The 26,273-nt window shown below is 48.0% G+C and overlaps 1 protein-coding gene across 1 annotated transcript in view; it reads right to left on the reverse strand.

Annotated features, from left to right (window-relative positions):
- wdr95 (WD40 repeat domain 95) overlaps nt 1–26,273 on the reverse strand; it is a 202,683-nt gene that overhangs the window by 123,660 nt on the left and 52,750 nt on the right. The window contains exons 3-4 of the mRNA XM_041199001.1: nt 22,920–22,973; nt 19,559–19,642 (exon numbers count right to left, since the gene is read on the reverse strand). Of these exons, the coding sequence (XP_041054935.1) occupies nt 19,559–19,642; nt 22,920–22,973 (138 nt within the window). The remainder of the gene's footprint in view (nt 1–19,558; nt 19,643–22,919; nt 22,974–26,273) is intronic.

Raw genomic sequence — 26,273 nt, forward strand, 5'->3', positions numbered from 1 at the left:
CTTGATAGGTTACTCCAAATATTCCTCATTTTGAATTAAGAAATGCCTACTTTAAATTTACTTTGTGATGAACTCCCTTCTTAATTGGCTTCTTTCCAGATTGTGGAACTTAAGCTTCTCTGAGTTTACCTTGAATGTTTGTCTCTTTACATATGGATCACACTTGTAGGCTTCCATTATTCCTTCTCCAATGTCAGTATAAGCATTTGTATCAGTCATGGCTCAGTTGGTAGAACTCTCACTTTTCAGTCAGAATGAGCTGAGTTTTATTTGGGGTCCCTGCCCCCACCATAAAAGTCTGGGGGGGTGAGCCCATCTGCGCATTACTGGCTTGCTCCTCTGCTACTTAATGGCTGTCAGGCCTTTGCCTAGAGATAGGCCTTCCACCCACATTGGAAAGGGAGTCCTGCCTCAGAGAGCTGTTGGCCAAATGACCAGGAGCTCTCTCATCCCAGCAGCACCACCAGAAGCGATGGCCACTCCTGGGACTGCAGACAGTCTCCCCTGAAGAAGAGCAGCCATGGAGCCTGGACTAAGGCAAGTCCAGGGTCTCACTGGGGCCAGGTTGGCAGGCCCTCATGAGGGGAGGTGAGGGAAGTGAGGTTGGGGGGTGAGGGGAACTGATGGGGACAGGGTGTCCAAGGAGGCACCACCAACACCATCCCCCACCCCCATTAGTGGGGCCAGCCTAGGCACTTACGCCAGCCTTCCCCTGCCACAAGACCATCACAGCGATGGAAAAAGAGCCCTTAGGTGGCAATTAATTGGACAGGCAGGGGACAGGAATGGTGACGGGGGCAGCACCAGGGACAAGGCACCCAATTTTATGCCCCCACCCTCTTCCAACAAAATTTGAAGTGGATTTGAGTCCCCCTCCAGGACATGAGCACAAAAATCAAGACTGACACTGCAGTGCAGTACTGAGGGAGTACTGCACTGTCAGAGGTGCCATCCTTCAGCTGAGACTTTAAATCAGGGCCCAGTCTACCCCCAAGGGTGAATGTAATAAAAAAATACATGGAACAATTTCAAAGTGAAGCAGGAATGTTATCCCTGGCGTCTTAGTCAATATTTATCCCACAATCAACATTATTTGGTTATTATCACACTATTGTTTGTGGCAGCTTGCTGTGCACAAATTAGCTGCCACATTTCTTATGTTACAACAGTGACTCCATTCCAAATGTACCTTGCTGGCTGTAAAGTGCTTATGGCTGTCTGGCTGTTGCAAAAGACCCTATATAAATGCAATTTTTTGTGGCATGGTGACCAGAATTGAACAGAGCATTAACCAATGTATTGAAAAGCTATTACAAATGTGAAGATTAGCACCATACTTACAGTTTAGGGGTAATTTTACTTGCCAGTAAACTCAATTTGGTTTACCTCTCAGAGTCATTGGGATCGCTAATTAATGAGATCTGCCTGTCATTGTGCTGTTTGGATTGTGAGGAGACTTTCCAGCTTTTATTTTGGTTGGGAGACACCTAGAGTACTGTGCACAGCTCTGGGGCCCGATGTTAACGGTGTGTGCGCGTATGTGATGGATTTTGATCTTGCCCGTTTTCCATACTATCAAAAGGAGAAAAGCGTGAAAACAATTTACAAGAATGGTACCGGAACTGGGAGATTACAAATATTGGGAAAGATTGAACAGGTGGGGACTTGTTTTACTTCAGAAAATATAAGACCTAGAAGGAAGTAGATGTGGAGAGCAAGTTTCCATTTGAGGGAGAATCCATAACTATGAGCTATAAATACAATTATTGACAATAAATCTTAAAGGGAATTCAGAATTTCTTTCCCTCAGACATTGGTTAAATTCACTACTACAGCAAGTGGTTCAGGCTTAGATCCTTTCAAAAGGAAACTAAATGAGTACATGAGAGCAAAGGGAATAGAAATATATACTGCAAGGCTGAGAAGAGGAGATGGAATGAAAGGATGCCCAAGTAAACTATAACCATCAATGCAGACTAATTGAGCTGAATGGTCTGTATTTCTGCATTGTACATTCTATGTAAATGTTCATTTAAATTTCACCCGAATTCCTATTTTTCAGTCCCTGCAGATACCCAAAGCTGCAGCTGGATCTATGAATAATTGTTATAATGAGATGATCACAGAAAGTTGTGAACAATTAACACATTAAACTACGCCTAAAGCAGAGATGACAGGCTGCAATGTCAATACAACCATTCATTTTCCATCTTCTAGGTACTGTTGCACCGTAGATAAGGGCAAAATATGAACAAAATACCAGCAATCACAAATAGCTTTGTTGTAAATTCTATGATCTTTAATTTTTTTTAATAAATATACAATAGCCCTGATGTTAACTCAAGATGGGAATTGGGTGAATGGGAGCTGGAGAAAGTGAAACGTGTGTGACATCGCCAGCAGGAGACCTGTATGATTTTAACTCAAAGGCTTCTATTGACGTGGTTGATAGACTGCAGACCCATTTTCTCTGTGCAGTTTCTTCCCGAGGCCCACATAGAGCAGGAATGCGACTCAAAGTGATGCTGCATTTCCTTCTGGGAGAGCAGCCTTCTTTATCACTCCAAGGTACCATCCACCTCGGTCAGCATGAAAAGGAGTGGAGAAAGGTCTCAGGCAGGTTGCACTGACCATTACAATAACTGGATGCACCACCCTAGCTGCACATGTCCATGTAATAGATAGCACAGTTCTACATCTAGCTCTCTACTAACTTGGAGCCTGTGACGATATCTAGGGCAAGCAAATATGTTTGGTGACATCTCGGTTGCTGATCAACGTGGAGTGCTTTTCTTTCATGCACAACCTGCATGAAATGCTGTGATTGCAATCCTTCTGAAGAACCATTCTTATCATTGTATGGAGTTAGACATCACAGCCCTCTGGGAGTTGGGAGACTCTATATGTGTTGGTCCTCTGGTATATGCATTTCTTTTTGTAGATAAACATGTGAACTTACTGGTGGGTTGGCACAGAACAACTCTGCTACAGTGTGACCTGTTGGTGTCCCTCCAAGACTCCTACAGCTTTTCCTGTAAACTGAGATTATTGGGTTAGCAGCAGAACACTAAACACAATGCCCGTTGGTAGCAGAAAAAAAGGGTCACCAATGATTTGAAAATCCATCACTCCAATCATTTTACAGGGCCCTTTAGATAAATTTCTGTGTGCGTTTGATGCCTTAGCAACCAGGGGGACACAGTTCATAAGAGGGATAGAGAGGTCATTTAGCCTTCTGTCCACGCAGCTATTAGGAAATAGAGTGCAGGATGAAATGTTGCTGTCCCTTCCATTTTTAATATTAGACCAAAGCTCTTTTTTTCCTCTCCCAGAAATATGCACAAATCGCAGACTAGATGGAGATTTAAAGTAGCAGATCTCGGCCCAATTTTCCATTTGGCTTTGTCAATTAATGTTTCTCAGCAGGTGCAAATGCTGTAAAATTAAATAATTGTTAAAATAGTTTGGGTCAAACTGTTTAGGCTATACATAAGTTGAGAAATGACAATCCATGATTCCTCAATGAGGTCCGTTTCAATAATTCATTTTAACCTGTGATTTTAGTCTCTCTTAGACAAAGCAGCCAAGTACATATGAAGTGGAAAGCCTTTCCTAATCAAAAACAGAATTACCTGGAAAAACTCAGCAGGTCTGGCAGTATCGGCGGAGAAGAAAAGAGTTGACGTTTCGAGTCCTCATGACCCTTCAACAGAACTAGGTGAATCCAAGGAGAGGGGTGAAATATAAGCTGGTTTAAGGTGGGGGGGAGAGAAGTGGAGGGGGGTGGTGTGGTTGTATGGACAAGCAAGCAGTGATAGGAGCAGATAATCAAAAGATGTCACAGACAAAAGAACCAAAGAACATAGAGGTATTGAAGTTGGTGATATTATCTAAACGAATGTGCTAATTAAGAATGGATGATAGGGCACTCAAGGTATAGCTCTAGTGGGGGTGGGGGGGTGCATAAAAGATTTAAAAATAATGGAAATAGGTGGGAAAAGAAAAATCTATATAAATTATTGGAAAAAACAAAAGGAAGGGGGAAGAAACAGAAAGGGGGTGGGGATGGAGGAGGGAGCTCAAGAGCTAAAGTTGTTGAATTCAATATTCAGTCCAGAAGGCTGTAAAGTGCCTAATCGGAAGATGAGGTGCTGTTCCTCCAGTTTGCGTTGGGCTTCACTGGGACAATGCAGCAAGCCAAGGACAGACATGTGGGTAAGAGAGCAGGGTGGAGTGTTAAAATGGCAAGCGACAGGGAGGTTTGGGTCATTCTTGCGGACAGACCGCAGGTGTTCTGCAAAGTGGTCGCCCAGTTTAAGTCTGGTCTCTCCAATGTAGAGGAGACCACATTGGGAGCAACGAATACAGTACACTAAGTTGGGGGAAATGCAAGTGAAATGCTGCTTCACTTGAAAGGAGTGTTTGGGCCCTTGGACAGTGAGGAGAGAGGAAGTGAAGGGGCAGGTGTTACATCTTTTGCGTGGGCATGGGGAGGTGCCATAGCTGTGGGTTGAGGAGTGATGGAGGAGTGGACCAGGGTGTCCCAGAGGGAACGATCCCTACGGAATGCCGCCGGGGGGTGAAGGGAAGATGTGTTTGGTGGTGGCATCATGCTGGAGTTGGCGGAAATAGTGGAGGATGATCCTTTGAATGCGGAGGCTGGTGGGGTGATAAATGAGGACAAGGAGGACCCTATCATGTCTCTGGGAGGGAGGAGAAGGCGTGAGGGCGGATGCGCGGGAGATGGGCCGGACACGGTTGAGGCTCCTTGGATTCACCTAGTTCTGTTGAAGGGTCATGAGGACTCGAAACGTCAACTCTTTTCTTCTCCGCCGATGCTGCCAGACCTGCTGAGTTTTTCCAGGTAATTCTGTTTTTGTTTTGGATTTCCAGCATCCGCAGTTTTTTGTTTTTAAGCCTTTCCTAATGATGGTTCACAACGACAGAAGTTATCCCAATTTGACTTTTAGACTCAAGTGGAAAACTTGCCATCAAGATGGATTCTTGGTGGAAATAGTTAATGATGGTATTTCTTCACAGAACATTGACAGGTACATTAAATAGCACATTGGCAAGTTTCAGCCCCAACAAATGGGAGCAAGTGGACCAGATGAGTAATTGGTCATTGGAACATATATTTTGTATGTGTTATAGTTCAGAAGGATGTGGTGTCACTGTGTGATGGGTTTTACATCCTTTGCAGTGAACAATGGATCAGAGCAGGAATTAATAATTAAATTCTTCTGCTTGGGTCCACTCTATGTTACATGGAATGTACAGCAGAGAAACAGGTCACTTGGCCCAACCAGTTTATGTAATGTTTTTGTACCACTCAACTCCCTATCCTCGCTCATCTAATTCTATCAATATAACCCTCTATTCCCATTGCCCTCACATACTTATCCATCTTCCCCTTAAATGCATCTGTACTATTTGCTTTAACCACTCCTTGTGATAGCGAATTCCACATTCTCACCACTCTTCTGAATTCCCTATCTGATTTCTTGGTGACTGTTTTATATTGATGGCCTTTAGCTTTGCTCCTCCCAACAACTGAAACCACACTCTGTGTCTATTCTATTAAAACCTTTCATAATGTTGAAGACCTCAATTATAACCTAATTAGGGGGAAATAAAGGGATACAGTATCGGGATACAGCAAGAATTTATTGACGGGAATCAATACTTAAAAAGTCAAACAGGCAAAACCTGTCGGTGTAAACAGTTAACAGTTAAAGGTCAGGCTGGACAGAGAGAAATCTAAACCTACACATTCTCAGGGCTTGCGAGCATCAGCAAGGCCATATTGGATGAAGAAGAATGCAAATATGATAGATTGGGAGTTTTGGGAGTCAGACTGGAGCCTTAGGTTGGAAAACAACTAAGATTGAGCCTGTTTACAACAGATAGGGAAAGAACAGATGGTCTTGGGAGGGTCTCTGCTGGGGTGAAGGCAGGCACAGATGATGTAACCTTTGTGACCAGAGATCTGTCTGCTTAACATAAACCTATATGTTGACGAGATCGGAATCTGGAGGATGTTTTTGTACATGACCAATAAAGTATAAATATGTTGAACACATGTAGCTTAGCAGAATACTGTCTCAAGCTGCATTGAGATGGTGCCCTCCTTGCAATTGCTCGAATAAACGATCGTAATCTGAGTCTCCTGTGGTCCATTCATCAAAGACACTACAACAGGTTACCCTCCATCCCAACCCCTGTCCGATAGCCTTCACATTTCAAGTTGGAACATCCAAGCAGAGGAATAGTTGAAGATCTGTTACTCCAGCTTTGCAGCCACTTTGCACTGAGAGGAACTTTCCCATAATTCCATTAAGTGTGGCAGTGGGCAAGTAAAATTGAGTCCTACCCGCCGGCGAAAATGGTGGGTTTTCACACTGTATCTTCCCGAGCCTGCCTCATCATATATTCACTCCGGCAAAACATGCCATTTCCATGGCAGGCAGGCTCTCATTCATCCACTCTCCATCACACTGCTGTTGCATCATGCCGGCTGCCATCTTTAAAAGGCAGCCACTAGCAAAGTGCTCATCGCCACCAGCTCACCACTGCTGCCCGGGAGACATGGCCAGCAAAGGCAAAAAGACTTCAGCCCCCCGCTTCAACGACAGGTCCCTCGAGCGACTGCTGGATACCATGGAGGCCTGCCAGGATGTGCTCTACCCCCACTCTGGCCACAGGATGGGCAGCAATGTCAACTACCTGGCTTGGGAGGTGGTGGCAGTGGTGGTCAGTGCGAACGCCCTGCAGAGGAGAGCAGCCACCCAGTGCCGCAAAAGGATGAATGATCTCCTCCGTTCCACCAGGGTAAGTCACTCTTTTCATCACTCCCAGTCACACACTCACAAACCCATCACACATCCACAGGGCTCTCACTCACTGCCAGTGCAAGGGACATCACCATTCACTCTTTTCACACACACCGTCATTGTTCTCATCCCATCCATGGGACCACTCACCACTCACACAGGCCAGGCATACTTATCATCTGGCCCAGCAGGAGCCCTGATACATCCCCATCTCTATCCATGCAGGACAAACTGCCTCACAACAGGAGGGAATCGTCACAGGCAGGTGGAGGGATGCTGGAGCTCAAAGTTCTAACAGAATTTGAAAACAGAGACATCCAGCTGGCCGGCGATGACCAGGACCGGTCCTGTGCTGACGGTGGGTTCAGTGCTTCTCTACCAAGTGAGGATCCAGCAGTGCAACATCCATCAGACAACCATGCCGTGAGTGATGTGTCCTCCTTCACAGGCCACTGCCATGCACTAATTATCTCCCCTTGCTTTCGCAGGCACATCTGCAAACAGCTGACAGAGTTCATGACCCAGGGCCTCCAATCAAGCTCCGAAGAAACCTCTGAAGAGGAATGTGGAGGCACCCTCCCTGAGATCCTGTCACAGCGCTCACCCACACCCTCCACCAGTGCAGGGACACACACCTTGGTGGGACCTAGCTTTAGAGTAGCCTTGGGATCACAATCTGGTGAGCACATCACACTGCCTGATCCACAGCAGGTGGAGGCAGGGACTTCCCAGGTCCCTGGCACTCAGAGGGCTGCTGGAGGCCAGAAATTTGCTGAGTCCAAGTCAGATGAGGAGCCTCTGGACCTGGTCATTAAACAGTTGCTGGAGCTGCAAAGGCAAGCCAGGGAACAACAGGAAGGGATGTCTGCTGCACTCCTCAGATTGCAAGGCACGATGGAGGAGTCTGTCCATCTTCAGGGTGAGATGATTGCGCTGGCATTGCAACACACCAAAGTCAACATTGGCAGGATGGCGGCCGCCAGGGATACCTTGGTCCAGGATATCTGCACTGCTGCACGAGCTAAACTCCATCACTGATGCCATAGTTGGCCTCCAACAGTGTATACATCAGAGGGGTGCTGGGTAGCTCGATCTCACTCCAGCTTCCCCTTCCACTCATGGAGTCAGCCAGGGTTCCTTGGGCACCCATAGGGAGGAAGATCAGCAGGTGCACGTTCCGGGGCCTTCCACCCAGGTGACTCTGGGAGTCATCGGCCCATCTGACTTCACTCTTCAGATCCAGCTTCACAGGCCGAGGAGGGTGCCACCGCCACACAGCAGGACCCCGAAAGCAAGCCGGGGCCCTCCAAGTCTCGGCGCTCCAGAGGACGCCCACCAAAGTCATCACAGACAGGGCGTCACAGTCAGCAGGCTGCCTCCAACTCCGCTGTAGATGTCTGGGGAGCATCAAGGCGTAGTGGCAGGGTTAGGACAGTTAGGTAAAAGTAGTTGCACAGCCTGGACACAAGTGTTGATCACTTGCTCACTATTGTCAATAAACTCCCAAGAATGTCTCCCTGCCTATTGTTCCTTGTTCTGATGAGCAGTGTTCTTGTCCCTCAGATGTGAAACCTTTCTGCACAAGATAAAAGGCAGGTGTCTCAGTGCAGGGCCTCTTCCCTATGCTCTGTGTGGCCTTCAGGCCACAGTGATGGTCCAGCCTCACACTCCCTGGAAACATTACTGAGTCTGCATCTCAGCGGTGCTGGTCATTGCTGCCAGAATGCACTGGGCAGGCCCCACAGAATTCTCTCATTCTCTCTGTGTGCTCACAGCACCTTTAAGGTGAGGCTGGCCCCCATCAAACCAGCATCTGTGACTAGTGATGCTGTGCATCAGCTCCTGTAGGGGTCAGGTGCTGAAGGCGGACACAGCATCAGATGCGTCTAAAGTTTCATGACTACGTCTCTGAGGTGGCCCTGATCATGGAGCGCAAGCAAGCAGCCCTCAGCCAGACAGGAAGCAGACATTCACAGAGGCTATGTGAAGATCTATGGAATGTCCTCACTGCATGTCGTCATCATCCTCCTGCAATCGAGCAACTAGTAGGGCTTCCACTCCATCTCCATGACAGGAGCATTTTCACAGTCAAACGTTCACAATCATGATGTGAGCATCTATGGAGACACCTCACTGCATGTTGTCATCATCCTCCACAAATCTGGCAGCTACGAGGGCCTCCTGAGCGTGCCTGCCTCACCTTACCAGTGCAAGAGCCTCGTCCCCATCATCATCACCACTGAGGACCCCCTCACCCTCATCCCCATCAGCGTCCTCCTCAGGAGAGGACGTTCAGTTCCTCCATCTCCTCCTCAGCCAGCTCCTCTATCCGTTGCGGCGCCAGGTTGCAAAGGGCACAGCAGACGATGATGATGCGTGATACCCTCTTGCAGGGCTCCACCAGACCGGTCCAGGCACCAGAACCTCATCTTCAACATCCCAATGGTCTGCTCCACCAAGTTGCGAGCTCCTGCATGAGCTTCATTGTAGCCTCGCTCTGCTGCAGTCTGAAGCTGCCGCATGGGTGTCATCAGCCATGCCCTCTGCGGGTAGCCCTGTTCCCAAGGAGCCAACCCTGCAGCCTCTGTGGACCCTGGAAAACTGCAGGGATCTGTGAGCAACTCAGGATGTAGGTGTCGTGCACACTCCCTGGAAACTGTGCGCATACCTGCAGGATGTGTTTCTGGTGGTCACCAACCAGCTGCATGTTCAGTGAGTGGAAGCTCTTGCTTGGTTGATGAAGTCCACCGAGTGTAGTGACAGAGACCTGAGCAACATGAGAGTGCAGTCAATCACACCCTGCACCTGTGGGAATCCCGAGATCAGGGTGAATCCAATGGCCCTTGACTCCTAGCTGTCCTGGTCCCGGACGAAATGCACAAAGTTATGTGTCATGGAGAAGATGGCATCTGTGACCTCATGGATGCATTTGTGGGTGGCGGATTGTGAAATCCCTCCGAGGTCACCTGTGGAGCCCTGAAAAGAGCCATAGGTATAGAAACTGAGTGCCACTGGCAGTGGATGCCCTCCATGTCCCCTTGGCACTAAGTCCTGCAATAAGTGGCAGATGGAGCCACCAGGTCCCTAAACATGTGCAGTCAGCGGCAACACTGGATCTCAGTCATCTGTAGGTGGTGTCTATAGACCCTGGGTGTGGCTAGGTGCTGACCAGCCACAGCTCGCTGACACTCCTGGGTAGCATGTGCGGGAACCCCTGCTGCCCCTTCTTCATGAGGTTACTGCTCCTGCCTTTGCACAGTCAGGAGCCTCAGTCACTTTCTCCTCCATCTTCTATGGTCTCTATAGGCTATCAGGGATACAGCTAGGTCAGCAGATCCATGATCCAAGGTCCTCTTGCAGCATGTAAGAGAGAGAGACGTGGTTAGCATGGCTGTACTTAGCACCTTCCCTGGCCCTGTGTGACCACCCTTAATGCTTCCCGGAGAGTGCTGGTCACTCTCGGATGGCCAGAGATGAGTGCGCTGCATGACTGACCTGTCAACCTGCGACATGGGGGACACTGGTCCAAACCAGGATGCTGAGATTGCAAGAGACTGTGAGAGCCTCCAGCAGTGACTGCTACATAACCAGCGTTGTTGAGGAGATTGTACAATATGTGTAATCCAACTGCTCTGCGGTCCAGTAAAGTGGTGGCAGACTTGAAGTCTGTGTGGGGGGGGGGGTAGGTGGGCAGTGGGGGAGGGTAAGGTATGGAGCGCTTGGTGGCCCTTTGGTGCCTCCCCGATGCTTACATGGGCGGGCAAGCTAGGAGCCTGGCTCCAATCATATCACTGTGGCTGCGCCTGATCTGTCTCAGTTGCAGAAACATGGTCAGTTTATACAGGCGTCCCTAATGTGTGGCCACTTCCCTCACTTACCCTGACCCCGATTGCCTGTGTGCAGGATGCAGCGCCAGGGCAGCACTTGACCCTCCCCCCCCTCAGCAGTTGCCTCTAGGGCCAGGCATCAGTTTACCACCCCCCCCTTGCCAATGCCCCTGAGGCCTGTAAACAGCGGGCGAGCTGTGGAGAACGCTGCTGCTCACTCACCTCAGTTCCCCCAAAGTGAAGGCCTCCAAGTGCACATAGCCTGTGTGCTGCTGTGAAACACATTGGCGTGCTTTCCCGCCGACATGGACGGACGATAAGACGGGGTTCCAAGAGCCTGGCAGGAAGGCATTTTAATTATAAGCTGCTGTATTACAATTAGCTCCCCGCTGCCTGATGGTGGGAAGCGCAGAAGATCTCCACCTGCCTTCACGCCGTTGTGAAGTGGGTCCCGCCATATTTTCCGTGCACGTCACTTATCACGCCCACCGCCAGGGGACTCGGAAAATTCCACCCCCTCTGTGGATGAATTTCAAGGGGCTTGTAATTCCTCACTGCTCCCTTTATTTCAATATTACACTTGTGAAAATGATATTATTTAGACTTTCACATTCTGCTGATATTGATGGGTGCAGGCTGCTACTCGCTCTTCATAGTTATGCATAACATATACCTAGAGATCCGATGGGATTACTTAAGAAGGTAAAAATGAGGATAGCCAGTGAGCAGCTCTCAGGCTATTCTACATCATTTCTCTCAAATTATTTTCTTTTGGTTCTTACGCCTTCAGGAAACTTGGTTGGAATTTGTGTGCTACTTTCTTTGTGCGCTACCACTCCATTGGAACCAATTTTCCAAGGGGAAAATCCCAATTTCTGAGCTTCACGACAGATGAATTTCACACAGGTCAGGCTGCACCAGAATATTGGGTGTAATTTTCTGGTCCCGCCAGCAGTGGGAGTCATGTCAGGCGGGAGAGGAAAATTCAGAGTGAGGCCAAAAGTCGGATTTTCGCTGGCAGGAAATCCAGTCGGAATTTTCCCCTCAGCAGTTTCATGGTGGCTTAATAGCGGGTCAGCTTTTCTGCTGGATCATGTCGGGAACACCATTTGCATGTGCCACCATGTCACGAATACTCACCAAAAACGGCGCCGGAATCACATTCTCCCTCCCAATTACGTGCCACACCAGCGGGAAATTAGACCAGGTCTGAATCGCGACCAGATATAAGAGGCGTGCAACTGCCCACCCTCACTTCATTCATGACATTGAGGTGAGAGCAACATTCAAAGTCTGCCTGCAACAGCGCTGCTCCGACACGTAGGCAAAGCCAAAGCAGCTGTGCAAGGCTGATGTGGGTCTCGGGCAGGGCTGTTCACCGTGGGTACTGCGCCCCGCAGGCAGCGCTGCTCACGGTGGGTACTGCGCCCCGCAGGCAGGGCTGCTCACAGTGGGTACTGCGCCCCGCAGGCAGGGCTGCTCACGGTGGGTACTGTGCCCGCAGACGGGGCTGCTCGCCGTGGGTGCTGCGCCCCACAGGCAGGGCTGCTCACGGCAGGTACTGCGCCCGCAGACGGGGCTGCTCGCCGTGGGTACTGCGCCCCGCAGGCAGCGCTGCTCGTGGTGGGTACTGCGCCCCACAGGCAGGGCTGCTCACTGTGGGTACTGCACCCCGCAGGCAGGGCTGCTCACAGTGGGTACTGCGCCCGCAGACGGGGCTGCTTGCCGTGGGTGCTGCGCCCCACAGGCAGGGCTGCTCACGGCAGGTACTGAGCCCCGCAGGCAGGGCAGCTCGCAGTGGGTGCTGCGCCCCACAGGCAGGGCTGCTCACGGCGGGTACTGCGCCCCGTGGGCAGGGCTGCTTGCCGTGGGTGATGCACCCGCAGACAGAGCTGCTCACGGTGGGTGCTGCGCCTGCAGACAGGGCTGCTCGCGGTGGGTGCTGCGCCTGCAGACAGGGCTGCTCGCGGTGGGTGCTGCGCCCGCAGACAGGGCTGCTCGCGGTGGGTGCTGCACCCGCAGACAGGGCTGCTCGCGGTGGGTGCTGCGCCTGCAGACAGGGCTGCTCGCGGTGGGTGCTGCGCCCGCAGACAGGGCTGCTCGCGGTGGGTGCTGCGCCCGCAGACAGGGCTGCTCGCGGTGGGTGCTGCGCCCGCAGATAGGGCTGCTCGCGGTGGGTGCTGCGCCCGCAGACAGGGCTGCTCGCTGTGGGTGCTGCGCCCGCAGACAGGGCTGCTCGCGGTGGGTGCTGCGCCCGCAGACAGGGCTGCTCGCAGTGGATGCTGCGCCCGCAGACAAGGCTGCTCGCGGTGGATGCTGCGCCCGCAGACAAGGCTGCTCGCGGTGGGTGCTGTGTCCCACTGACAGGGCTGCACTCTACCAATAGGGACCAGCATGGGGATCGGCAGTGGGAGGTGGAGCTGTAGGTGCAGGTGTTGACAGACATGAGGGTGGGTGAAGGTCACAGGGGAGGGTTGGGTGTGGGGGATGGTAAGGAAAAGCTGGCAGGCAGAGGGATGATTGGGGGTGGATGAGCTGCAGCCTGACATGGAAGGGGTGCACGCAAACACGGCAGGAGGTGGAGGGGGTTCATACTGCATGAGCAGGAGGTGCACTCAGACTCACGAATAGGGAAAGGGAAGGTTTAGTGTAGCACAAGAGGGAAGTGTTGCATGCAGAAGCATGACTGGGTGTTAGGGGTGGTTGATGGTTGCACAAGAGGGAAGGGTTGCACCGAGACTCAGGTTGGGGGAAAGGTGGTGAGTTCAGACCTAAAGGAAATGGGTGGTTGAGTGACAGGCAGTAATGGTCCAGGGATTGAGGCCAAAAGGTCAGGTTGATAGATTAAAGGCAGTCCTTGTGCTCTGTGGGCCACGCTACAGGGCTATGCATGGCACATACGTCGTGGTCCCTGTCCAGAGGGGCCAGGCCAGTGTGGTCAATGGGAATCAGGCACAGCTTGGTGTGCAGGGTACTCTTTGTCTCACACTTTGTGGTCCAGGGAGTGTCTGGCTTGGCACTGGGGAGGCATCTACAACCTGTAAATGGGGAAAATGTAATAAAGCAGGGGATACCCCAAGATCTCATGGGGCAGGGTGGTGCCTCAATGTGACTGTGCACGCAGCCTCAAGATAGGGAGGGGTGAGGTCCACATGGGGCATGGGCACATCAACAGAAATGGGTTCAGGGGGGAGGGCTGCAATGTCCACATCAATGACAAAGGGGTCCAAGGTTACTGTGGGAGACTGGAGGATCACTAAAGGGAGTTCTGTCTGCACATTGTAGGATTCCAGGATGATCGGATGGATGTGAATGATGACAGGGGAGTGTTGAGGCTGGTCTGGAAGTAGAAGTGCAGCACCACCATCTTGAGACCCTGAATCAATGACACATTTTAACAATGAAACTAAAGAAATGTCCATGGGCCGGTCTGAGGCAGTGTGGGAGGAGCCCATGACTGGACTCAGGAGCACTTTCAGGGGCCACCCTCATACTTATTAGATTCACAACTTGGAGACAAAGACTCAGCTGATAGAGCTCATGAAAACTTTATTGAGAAGTTATTGTTGGAACCACTAACTAGTGGTGCACTTTTAGGCAAGACTGCAATCACATTAGACATGATCTGATTGAGCATTTAAACCTCAAGGGAATGTGAGAAGGGAAGGGGCATTAAGGGAGCACAGCTGCTGGATATATTCAAGAAGCTCTATGAAGCCTTGTAAAGTGCATTGTTCAATTTACATGTGCGACAGGCCATAAGGTATCCAACCATTCCAAAAGTGCAATGCACGGGAATCTCTAATCCTAATCAGGCAGTGTAGGAGTACCTTCATTGAGGGTCAACTTTGCATGGCTGTGCTGAAGTCTCTTCCATCCTCTAGGGGATTGAGATGTCATGCTCTTGGGTTAGCTTCTTAGGGCACCTATGATTTGTGAGGGAGCACCTCAGCAACAAGGCTGGAACAGGGAAAGGCGGATAGCACAAGCACAGCACTAGAGCATGTCAGTGACTTTCTGGCTGGGAGTAGGAAGTCTGCATAAGTTGGTCAAGCTACATTCATCCCTTGGATCCATCTGTCCACAGGAAGGAGGATTTCAGAATGGAGGCTTTGCTCAATGGTGCCTTTTTGATGGCAGTGCTCAGACGGAGGAAGGGAAGTAGGGCCCAGCCCCATCTAACACAGCCTAGAGAGGAGCCCTGGCTACATGAGGTGCATGATCCAGGGGGGCCCCAGGAAGAACCAGAGGATGAGGAGGTCAGACCTAACCCACGGAGGTGATTGGCACAATTAAATGTATACCGAAGAGGCCTTTCCTATTTGAAGATGAATGAGAGGCTGTGCTGTGCATGTCTACATTTGTCAAGAGATGTGATGGCTCATATCAGCCACGTTCTGTGGGAGGATCTGATGCCGCATGGACTGGGAGGCCACCCCCTCCCAGTGCCCCTGATGGTGGTCACTGCACTCAATTTCTTTGCAAATTTCTCATTCCTGGGATCCACAGGGGACCTATGTGGCATCTCTCAGGCCTCAACACATAAACGTATAAAGGACGTGATGGGTGCCCTCTACAGTAAGGCTAATCATTATATAAAGTTTGCAATGGGTGAAACTAGCCAGGCTGCTAGATTTTTGGGATTTGCAGCGATCTCTGGCTTCCCAAGAGTACAGAGGAGTGATCGACTGTACACATGTTGCTTTAAGAGCTCCCTGGCAGTAGCCCCTGATCTTCATTAACAGCAGAGGGTTCCACTCCATCAACGTTCAGGTGCTTTGCATCATTGGAAGTAGATCTTGCAAGTTTGTACCAGATACCCTGTGAGTTCTCACGACTTCTACATCCTGAGGCATTCCCTTGTGCCTTAGATATTCAAAGGCCCTCAGCGATTACAGGGCTGGCTGTTTGGTGATAAAAGGTAGCCATTCAAACGATGGCTTATGACAGCAATGCGCTGTCCTCAAAATGCTTCAGAGGAGAGATACAACGTGGCGCACTGTGCGACAAGATCCATCATCAAGCAGACCACTGGCATCCTGAAGATGCGCTTCTGATGTTTGGACCACTCAGGTGGGGTTCTGCAGTGCTTTCCAGAGAGGATGTCCTGCGTCATCGTGGTCTGTTGCTCCCTGCACAACCTGGCACTTCAAAGGGAAGGTCGCTTGTCAGAGGGAGACATGGAGGAGGCTGAGAGCTCCTCAGACGATGAAAACCCGGAAGGGCAGGAACCTGAAGATGATGGTGAGCTTCCATGTGAGGATGCCCTTGTAGTGGCATGACGCAGAAGAGGTGCCCATGGCACACTGAGAGCCACAAGGTTCCAGGAGGAGTAAGGTCCAGGCAAGGGGATCCAAGCATTTTTCTCCTGTCCTTTACCTTAACGCCATGCCAATAATTGGAAAGATCTTTACAAGCAGTGACTCGTAAACAGGCTCTGCATTTAGCCTTGGACCTGCAACCCTCAAGGATCACAAAGCCCTGATCTTTAGAAAAGCCAGTAGCCAAAGCTGTATATAGCAGCTATGGGAAGTGAAAGGCAACAAACCAATGCAAACCCTGAATCAACTGCACATTGTGCGGTCGCTGCCACTGAAGGAGGCACTTTGTGCAGACACAGAGATTCACACTTGGTTGTTGAGACTGCAGGTCATGTGCTTTCACACTCACAATGAAAACAGCTCAGTTTTGATGAAACAACATAACTTTTAACCCTCTGAGACACATGAGCACACAATTCTATGGAGTGTTGCAAGGCTAAAAAGTTTCAAAACTCAATGTGCAATGAGTTTTGGGAAAGAGTTTGACACATCTCCCTTGCATTACACAAGGGGTAAGTGACTAACATAAGTTTGCTAAACATCACATGTATGTGAGGCTCACAAAGGAAGGTGAACACAGAGTGGGAGCTTGTGTTACCCTCTCAATAAGAGGGTAATTCAAATAATGACGCCATGTCAGGAAATATTTTTACTAAGATGCATGATATCTAGTGACTGAACACCCAGGTCACCATAATGATCTCAGAATTTCTTGGTCTTTTTAACTCTGTATCTAGGTGCATCCCAAACATCCACAGCAGAGGTGGAGGCAGCCTGCTAACTGCTACACCCTGTTATCCATGGTGACCTTGGCGACCATCCTATGGAGGCCTAAGGCCTGGAGGTTCTTCGGCTTTGGGTCTTCTGCTGCGAGGCAGGTGCACCCTCCTCAGCCTGTGCAGCTGGAGCTGGTGTGGTCACAGGCAGAGGGGATTGGGATCAGATGAACACTCGCAGAGTCACCTGGGTGGATAGCCCTGGTGTGTCCAGCTGCTGGTCCTCCTCCCTGCGGGTGACTGAGGATTCCCGCTTGACTTCCTGAGGAGAAAGGGCACCTGGAATGAGGTCAAGGTGCCCCACCTCTTCCCGCCTAGCCACAGTTGGATCCCACTAATGTCTATAGCGTTGGAGTGCAGGTCCATGCACAAATCAGACAGAATCTGCTGGACCAAAGTCTCCAAGGTGGCTGCCACCCTTCCCACAGTGACCTTGAGGTGCTTGTATGTCAGAGCCACAACATCAGACAGAACGTAAAAAGACTGCTCCATCCCTCGCTCTAGTGACTGCCTCTTGTAACTCTAGCTGATTTTCCACCCCCTATTGTTGCATCTCCAGCACGTGTGAGATGGCCCTTTTCAGAGGCTTATCATCCGACTTGGACTCAGCGAGTGCCTGTTCTCCAGCAGTCTTCCAAGTGCCAGAGACCTGGGCTGTCATTGCCTTCGACTGCTGTGGAGACGTGTCAGTGAAGTGTTCCCCAGAACGTGACCCCGATCCCAGTCTAGATCTATGACCCGCTGGGTTGTGTGTGTCTCTGAGCTGGTGGAGGGTGCAGGTGAACACAGTGATGGGTCTACATCAGATGCATCCTGAGCATCCTCCTCTGAGGTGGCTGGGGCTGACGGTCTGGCTGGACATCTGCCTGGACCTGCTGGTACCCGTAAGAGACAGAAGGTAGACTTAGTTCATGAACAGACTAAATACAACATTGCATGTCACTCACTGCGAATGTCAGGATTTGATTAACTCAAGGAGGGTTCATCTGCACTGGTTTGCTGGGAGAGGCATATCTCACCTTCCCCACAGGAGCTAACGTCTCCCCTGTTAATATTGTGTGAGATCCCTGAGGAGTGTAACCCTTTTCCTCTTTCTGCACTGCAGGGCACTTCCCTGGCAGGTGCCTGACATGCAGACCACCTCCCAGGCCACTGAGGTGAGGTTGGTGGGCCTCCTGGAACCATCTCTTGGGAAAAGGACACCCCTGTGTTGGCTGACATCTCTGTTTAGAGCATCATGGGGGTCATGGCTGAACCTCGGGGCTACACTCCTACACTCTTCTTGTGTCCTGGAGGCCATTTCAGGGTCGTCCGAGAATACAGCTGGGCTGGAGAGAGTGAATGTGTGTGTTCGGGTTGCGTTTAAATATGGCAGCATGACCTTCGACCACATTAGGTGACAGCAGGGTAGACGAATCAGTGTCTGCCCCACTATGTGACATGGAGAGCTGCTCTCTGATGCAAGAATTAATGAGCTTCCAAGCGTAAAATCAGGCACGATAGTCTGCCCTGCCACTCAGTGGGAAACATGGCACTTATCCCACCTGCTGCTTATCCCACATGCCACCAGACTTAGTCTACAGAATGAAAATTTCCACCCATTGTGTGTCAATCAGGCACTGGTATTGCAGCAGGTCAAAACAGCAGCTCAAGGATATACCTTCTCAAGGGCAATTTGGGACAGCAATAAATGCTGGCCTTGTCAGCAGGTGCTCATAATCACATGAAAGAATAAAGAAAAATACTCACAAATCTGTCCCTCAAGGTAGAAATGCTCTTGATCAGAAGCTTAGTGCCTGCAGAAGCTTCAGTTTCCAAGGGACATCATGACAGAAGATTTCTTGGTTTAAGTACGATGTATAAAAGCCCAACTATTCTTAACATTGGATAATTCTCTTGAAGCACTCTAATCAAACATTTCATGGTTTAAGTTCTATTGCCCGAAATATAAGCTTGGTGAGGAATGCTGCCTTCATCTTCTTCCAGACATGGTGCATTACTAATCACTGCTATGATATTCTGAAATGGTCAATATTCATGCCATCATCTCATGCAGCACCGCCTCCACTTTACCACGCGGAGAGCGGAATCAGAAACGTGAAGCTGCTCTATCACTTGCTCATTGACTCTATTGTATGGCTTCACATGGAGTTTCTTTCCACTTCATCTCTGCCTATTATCTGTGATCACTCTTCCTTTGGTAAAGGTCGTCAGTCAACTTAAATGCCTTTTGCAGCTTTCCAAATATCTTAAGAATTTTCAACACCTTATTTTGCCACTTCCCTTTAAGCACCTTAAACTTAGCCCTTTAATTTCCTTTAAATTTCACCTGAATTGCAATTTTTCAGTTTCACCTCTCATCCCCCTCCCTGTACAAAAGCTGTACCAGGAACTATGATAAAGAACTGTCCATGCAACTTGATCCAACTGGAATCATTTCCAACCATTTGGGACTAACCTTTTCTTGCAGCAGAAAACCTAAAATTCCAGAACAAATCCTGGTATTGTATCTTAACAAATCCTCAACCAAGGTCTTAGCAAGTTAACACTGCTTTATTTCCATTAAAGATGCAGAGTACTTTATTGGATATCAAAGTCAAACTCAGAACATGATTCTAAATGAGCAGCCTGTCACTGCGCTTCACTTCTGAATTTCCTGCGTTATTAACAGCTCCTCTTTAGTTACCACAATTAAACCTGAGAGGAAATTTCATTCCTCCTTAAATCGGGGAATACACTCTGGACAGAGAAAATGTAAAGAGCATTAGGACTGCGTCTGTCTGCCAACTTCCAGCACTTACGACTCCATGAAATCCAAGACACTTCTTCATTATTTTCTTGAATGCTTCCACATCCAAGTATTTCCTTCCAGCATTTTCAAACTCCTAAAAATGACAGGAGCAAAAGGTTTATTTTTCACACATTGAGCCCTCAATTTCAGGTAAACTACAGTGTAGATGCTCAAGATTTGTTTATTTTTTTCTGTACATGATTCTGCTCAGGTTTACCTCCCAGAAGCTCCTTTACTGACTGTAATCCATATTTTAAATTACTCAGACTGCACTCCCCACAGCACAAACTAAAGGCCCGATTTTAATGCATGGTGCGTTGGGGTGGGCAGGTTGCTGGGTTTTTTTTAATTCGTTCATGGGATGTGGGTGTCACTGGCTAGGCCAGCATTTATTGTCCATCCCTAATTGCCTTTGTTCAGAGGGCATTTAAGAGTCAGCCACATTGCTGTAGGCCTGGAGTCACATGTAGGCCAGACCAGGTAAGGATAGCAGATTTCCTTCCCTACAGGACATTAGTGAACCAGATGGTTTTTTACAACAATTGACAATAGTTTCATGGTCATCATTAGACTTTTAATTCCATGTTTTTATTGAATTCAAATTCCACCATCTGCTGTGGTGGGATTTGAACCCAGGTCCCCAGAGCATTACCCTGGGTCTCTGGATTAATATTCCAGCGACAATTCAATGCCTCCCATCGGGCAGGAAACCCACGGGCAGCTGAAAGCAAGGCCATTTTAACTCGGGGCCTCATTAGAATAGTAGACCCAGGCTGCCCTCACAACTGTCTGCAGAAATAGGCAGCCCAAACTACAAGCACCTGCCAATTGTACTTAAAGCGTGAATGTGTTTGTTAAGCAGCGTTGCATTCCCTACTTTCATCTGCTGTGCTCAGACTGCATGAACGTGCTGCAAGTTAGAGATGCTTTCTTGCAGCTAAGAATGAGCAGAAAGGCTACCCACCATTCTTTCATGCCTCTCTGGAGGTTTTAATGGAGACAGTGAGGGGAGGGAGGGAGCAAACCCCCTTAGCTGTTTTGCAGCTTTGATGGAAACTTCAGTGGCTGCCATGCAGATTCTGGCTTCCAGCAGCAAGAGAGACTGTCACCTAGACCTCCACATTTCTATCATAATCACATGAGTTGGTGCAGTTGCAGTTCAACACTCATACATCTCCAAACACCATTTTTAGCGTCTAGACTGCCGAGAAATGCTCCTTTCTTCATGGCCAGGATTTTACAGTCGGCCTGCAGGGGTGGGCCTGATACGCCGGCACGTAAAATGATGCCCGATGACGCTGGGTGTGCGTCCTGACGTCATTGCGCTGTCTCGCGATGTTTCCTTCAGCAGGAGCGTGCTGGCAGATAATTAAAAGGCCTATTAAGGCCATTAAGGAGCTAATTAATTTCAAATTTACGCTGCCCGCCCAAGCTAAAGGTTGGTGGGCAGGAGAAAAGGCCATACAGCCTTTACATATTTTTGGAAACCTCAACCATGAGCGGGATGAGGTTTCCTAAAGCTTTCACAAATAGAATAAAAAGTTTTTATTTTTCAGAAAAGGATGTCCCATCCCATGTGACACAGTCACATGAGGGGACACCTTTCATTATATTTTTATTGCATTTAATTTTTTTTTAAAAAGCGCTCCAATCTCCGAGGCAGCTCTGTGCCTCAGGGAGATTGAAGCGCTCTTTCGCGCACATGCGTAAAAGAGCGCTGGACCCTCTCTCCCTCCTCCCCATGCCCACACAGGTAGCGCTCAGTGCTACTGCTCACGTATTGCACTGAGCGGGCCTTAATTGGCCTGCCCGTGTAAAATGGTGGTGCAGAGCTGATCGCGGGCGGCAGTCAGCTCTGCGGCTGCCCCTGCCGAGCCCACTCAACACGGGAAAAATTCAGGCCCATCTTATTTTGTTTATACAATCTATACATTACTGTTAAAGGAAGTTCTTCTTTGTAAAATGTGGACCATTTTAAAGTGGTTTATGACATAACTCATTCCACAGAACTCCTTTATCTAGGCAACATGGCTGTATAAATTATTTAGCTATTACTGTCTCCCTGATATTGTAGTTGTGGTTTTTTTTATCCTTCACTTAACATCTAAAAAAGACATGTTGACAGCCACATTATCTTTTCCTCCCACGGTTTTAAGCAGTTGTCTCATATTTCTGCAACCTTCCTTCCTTTGGTGAGTGATAGCAACGACCAAGTATAATTCAGGGCTATTAACAGGTTTTTAGAACCAGGTGACTACCCTGACTGAGTTAAGTGCTGCTCTGTTTGTCTTTTCAGAAACAGTTTTCAAACAGCCATCCCACTGCAGCTCAATAAAGCTTCGGGATCAGGCCAGAACAGCATCCAGCAAGCTCAGATATGGTGTGGGCGTCATTATTACAGAGGATAAATTATGAGCGGAATAGATAGAGTGGACAGGATGAAACTGTTTCCCTTGATGGAGAATTCTAGAACCAGGGGTCATAGATTCAAGATAAGTGGCAGAATATGTAGGGAGGAGATGAGGAAGAACTTGTTTACGCAGGGGGTAGTGGATGCCTGAAATTCACTGCCCAAGTTGGTGGTAGAGGCAGAAACTCTAAACTCTTTCAAAAAGTACCTGGATCTGCACTTTAAGTGCTGTAAGCTGCAGGGCTATCGGCCGGGTGCAGGAAGGTGGGATTAGAAAGGGCACCTGGGTGTCCTCGGGCTGGCATGGACAAGATGGGCTGAATGGCCTCCTTCTGTGCTGTAACTTTTCTATGGTTCTATGGTTCTAAATGTTCCTGCATAACTGCAGCCCAGGTTATTTTGAGGTAATTTGATAAAATTCACCACTTAGCTTTTTCATGTCTTTAGTTCCATCACTTGTGGAATTGGCTGGAATGTGCAGGGCGCAGTCTCAGACCAAAAATGTTAAGTGGGGTCCTGCTTCCATTACAATTTCCAAACTAAAAAAGGGATTTTTGCCTGAAACAGGCTGGTGCTTGGGCAAAACGGAGCTGGCCGCATCACCAGTGTTAACAAGGCAATAAGGTACCAGACACCATTCTGAGGCTGCTCCTGTCCTGTCAACACCTGGTGAAGGCAATGAATGTCAATTTGAGAGTCTTGATTAACCCTGTATTCTGTATTTGCTGCTTAGAGTTACTAACAAGTGACAGCACTTTGGAGAAATAATAATTCTAATGGCAAATATTTTAATTTTAGCTTAATATGCTACAATCATTATTACAGCATATTCTCTTTTCTTCATTATACTGTAGTTAAATGGATGTTTATCCAATTGCATGTGGTATCTTTCACTCAAATCTCACCTTAATTTCATTCAGATCTATGATAGTATGCTGAATTGAAAATGAGGCAAACTCACCTCAAAGGCAGCCTGGATGCTCTTCAGATGTTCCAGGGAAACTTGTTGTTCAATCTGCAAATCAAACAAATAGCTGCCATTTCTGCACTTTAATTGCCTTTTTAAAGCCATTCTTTCATGGAATGTGGGCGGCACTGGCAAGTCCAGAATTTATTGCCGAGTTATTTTCTCAGCCCTTTTAGGGGGCAGTTAAGAGTCAACTACATTGCTGTGGATCTGGTGTCACGTGTAGGCCAGAGCAGATAAGGATGGCAGATTTCCTTCCCTAAAGGACATTAGTGAACCAAATGTTTTTTTTATAAAATCCAGTAAGGGAGAGGGGAGAAATGAGTCTGAAACAGGTGACAAATTTCAATATATAAAAAGGTACGTGGTTTTGGATTGCTCTCCATTTAAGAGCACTAGTTAGGCCACTCTATGCCCAGCATCAAAGGGAGGAGTGTGCATCACAACTGCTCCATCCATTTCTACTCCAAATTTGTGTAAGGATCTTATTTGCTTCATAGCGGAGGAACATCCTTAGGTGGCATCGTGGTAATGTCACTGGGCTAGTAATCCAGAGGTGCAGGCTATTGCTCTGGGGACGTGGGTTCAAATCCCACCGTGAAATTCAAATTCAATTAATAAAACTGGAATTGAAATTTAGTTTCATGGTCACCATTGACTATAATCAATTGTTGTAAAAACCCATCTGGTTCACTAATGTCCTTTAGGGCAGGAAATCTGCCATCCTTACCCTGCCTAGCCTACACGTGACTACAGCCCACAACAAAGTGGTTGACTCTTAAGTGCCTTCCGAAATGGCCCAGCAAGCCGCTCAGTTCAAGGCCATTAGGGATGGGCAAGAAATGCTGGTCTTGCCCACGAAAGAGTAAAGTAACAAAAAGAAGAATCCTGCTTTGCATATTTCTGTCAGCTCTTGTCTGAACCAGACAAGTTCCTGTGCAAACAATAATTCTGATCAGTGGATTGAGTGAAAACTAGATGGTAATTTCATTCCCATAAGTTTTGGAGCACTATTGTTCCACTCCTGTTCAGCAAAAGCAATGAAAATCACCCCATTGCATTCATTTTGCCAGTATTTAGATTATGTGCTACTGCAACATGAGCATACAAATAATCCATTCCACATTAGCCGAAATCTTACTCAACATCATGGTAACTTGCTCTGAGAAACTAATTCTAATTGATAACTTATTGCTGTCTTGCAAATAGAAATGTTTTAGCATGCGATCTTCCTTTGGTCATGGACTAAAATGAAATATTCTCCAGCAAGGGATACAATGCTAACTTGATGGGATTTGGATTTGAGAAGAGAGAGCATGTCTCGAGGTTTACTTTTGCATATTTTCAATTTAAAGTAAATATTACGGCTGGCTGCTGGAAATTATTTATCATTTTTGCTTTTCCAAGCAGAGAAGGAAGAAATAACTTATCAGGAACAAATGATAAAAGTCTCTAGGACACAGTGTTCACAGCAACAGCAGTATTAAACAAAAACTGCATAAAACAAGCTTCCATTTACAGCTGTGACTTTCTTGAGCATTAAACATTTATAAACAACTATCTTCTTTTTGACTACCAATACAGAATCATAGAACCACACAAGCTTTCAGAACAGATGACCATTCAGCCAGTGGTGCCTGCGCTGACATTGGTGCTACAGCAATCCAGAACTAATCCATTGCAACACACTCACCCCATAGACCTGCATCATCCTCAGCTTCAAATATTTATCCAGTTTGCCATTAAAAGGTGTGGTAGTCACTGCCTCAGCCACTCCCAGTGGCACAGTATTCCTTCTTCTAAAAACCCTTTGCATACAGAAATTTCTTCTAACCTGTCTATTCACTCAATGTGGCATTTTTACTTTGTTGGATAGTGTAAAATGGGTGACAGCAAATTGGAGGCACATTTTACATCCTGCTAGATTGTTATATCCATTAAAATAATAAAAATCAGGAGTGATGTAACAGGCTTCTGAATTTGCTAGTGCCTGGTTTACATGATTGTACAAAGTCAAAATCTACCCCTCTTATTTTAAATAGATGACCCTTTTGACTGACTCACCAACCACAGGGAGTAGTCTTTTCCTATTCACTCTCAAAACTTATCAAGTTTACAAAGCTCAGTTAAATCTATTCCTGGCCTTCTCTGCTCCATTGGAAATAATCTAGGCCCTTGGGTGGAGTACAGCTGTAATAGTAGATTAAGGCGGTCGCCCTGTTGAAACTGGCCCTTCATATTCAGTAGGACAATGGCCAGATTTTCTATCGACCCTCCATGGCAGGGGGATGTGATGGGGGGAAATCCTAGCCATGATCTAATCAGGATGGAATAGTGTAGTAATTATAGTTTTATTTAATGTGTAATGTACCTTTAAGAATAATACTTGTTAGGAAAGATCACATGATCTGTAGTAACCAATAGGGAGTAGCACGAGCTACTTCCGCAGTCAGTGTAGAGATGGTGTTGGAGTTCAAAGCAAACATGTAGCTGCTGCTGAACATATTGTAAATCAACTTGATGTTTCCACCCAAGAAGTGTTAGCAGAGCAATTTATTACTAATAGTGCAACTCGGCCACCCTACAATAAACTGGAGACAAGGATAGGATAGGATTGAACAGCAAAAATCAAGAAAGAAAGAAATTGGCACTGTGTCTCACCCAGTGATTGTAAGTAGCAAGCTCTGTTGGAATTGAAGGACTTATCCTCTCTCAAAATGTCACATTTTGGGAGAATTGATCCTTTTGTACCAGCCACAGACGATTGGCCTCAATACACAGAGCGCCTCATGTTCTTTTTTCCAGCAAATGAGATCATGGGGGAAGAAAAGAGGTGAATGATCCTCTTGAGTACTTGTGGGAGCAAAACCTATGGTTGGATTCAAAGTTTGACGGCACCCAGTGCCCCAGATTCAAACAATTTCGATGAATTGGTGGACCTCATGAGAGTCACTTTCAACCCAAGCTCTCAGTCACGATGCAGAAATTCAGGTTTTATTTGTTAAAAAGAGTCACGGGTGAGACAATTGCGTGCTACATGGCAAATCTGAAGCAGCCAACGGAACGTTGTAAGTTCGATATGACTCTGAACGACATGCTCAGAGATTGTTTAATGCGTGGCATGAAAGAGGACACTATTCAGAAAAGATTATTGTCCGAAGTGGATCTGGATTTCAAGAAGGAGCTAGAGATGGCGCTGGCCATGGAAAGTGCAGTAAGAGATTCAAAAACAATACAGGGTGCGCAAAATTGCACCATCTTCCACATCGAGCAGGAAACCTCAGCTGTAGGCGGCACACAAAAGTGAGACTCTGCCAAGAAGCAGAAAACAGTGCCCGCTGGCTAAAG

Source organism: Carcharodon carcharias, chromosome 11, assembly GCF_017639515.1.
Source record: "Carcharodon carcharias isolate sCarCar2 chromosome 11, sCarCar2.pri, whole genome shotgun sequence".
Lineage (NCBI taxonomy): Eukaryota > Metazoa > Chordata > Chondrichthyes > Lamniformes > Lamnidae > Carcharodon > Carcharodon carcharias.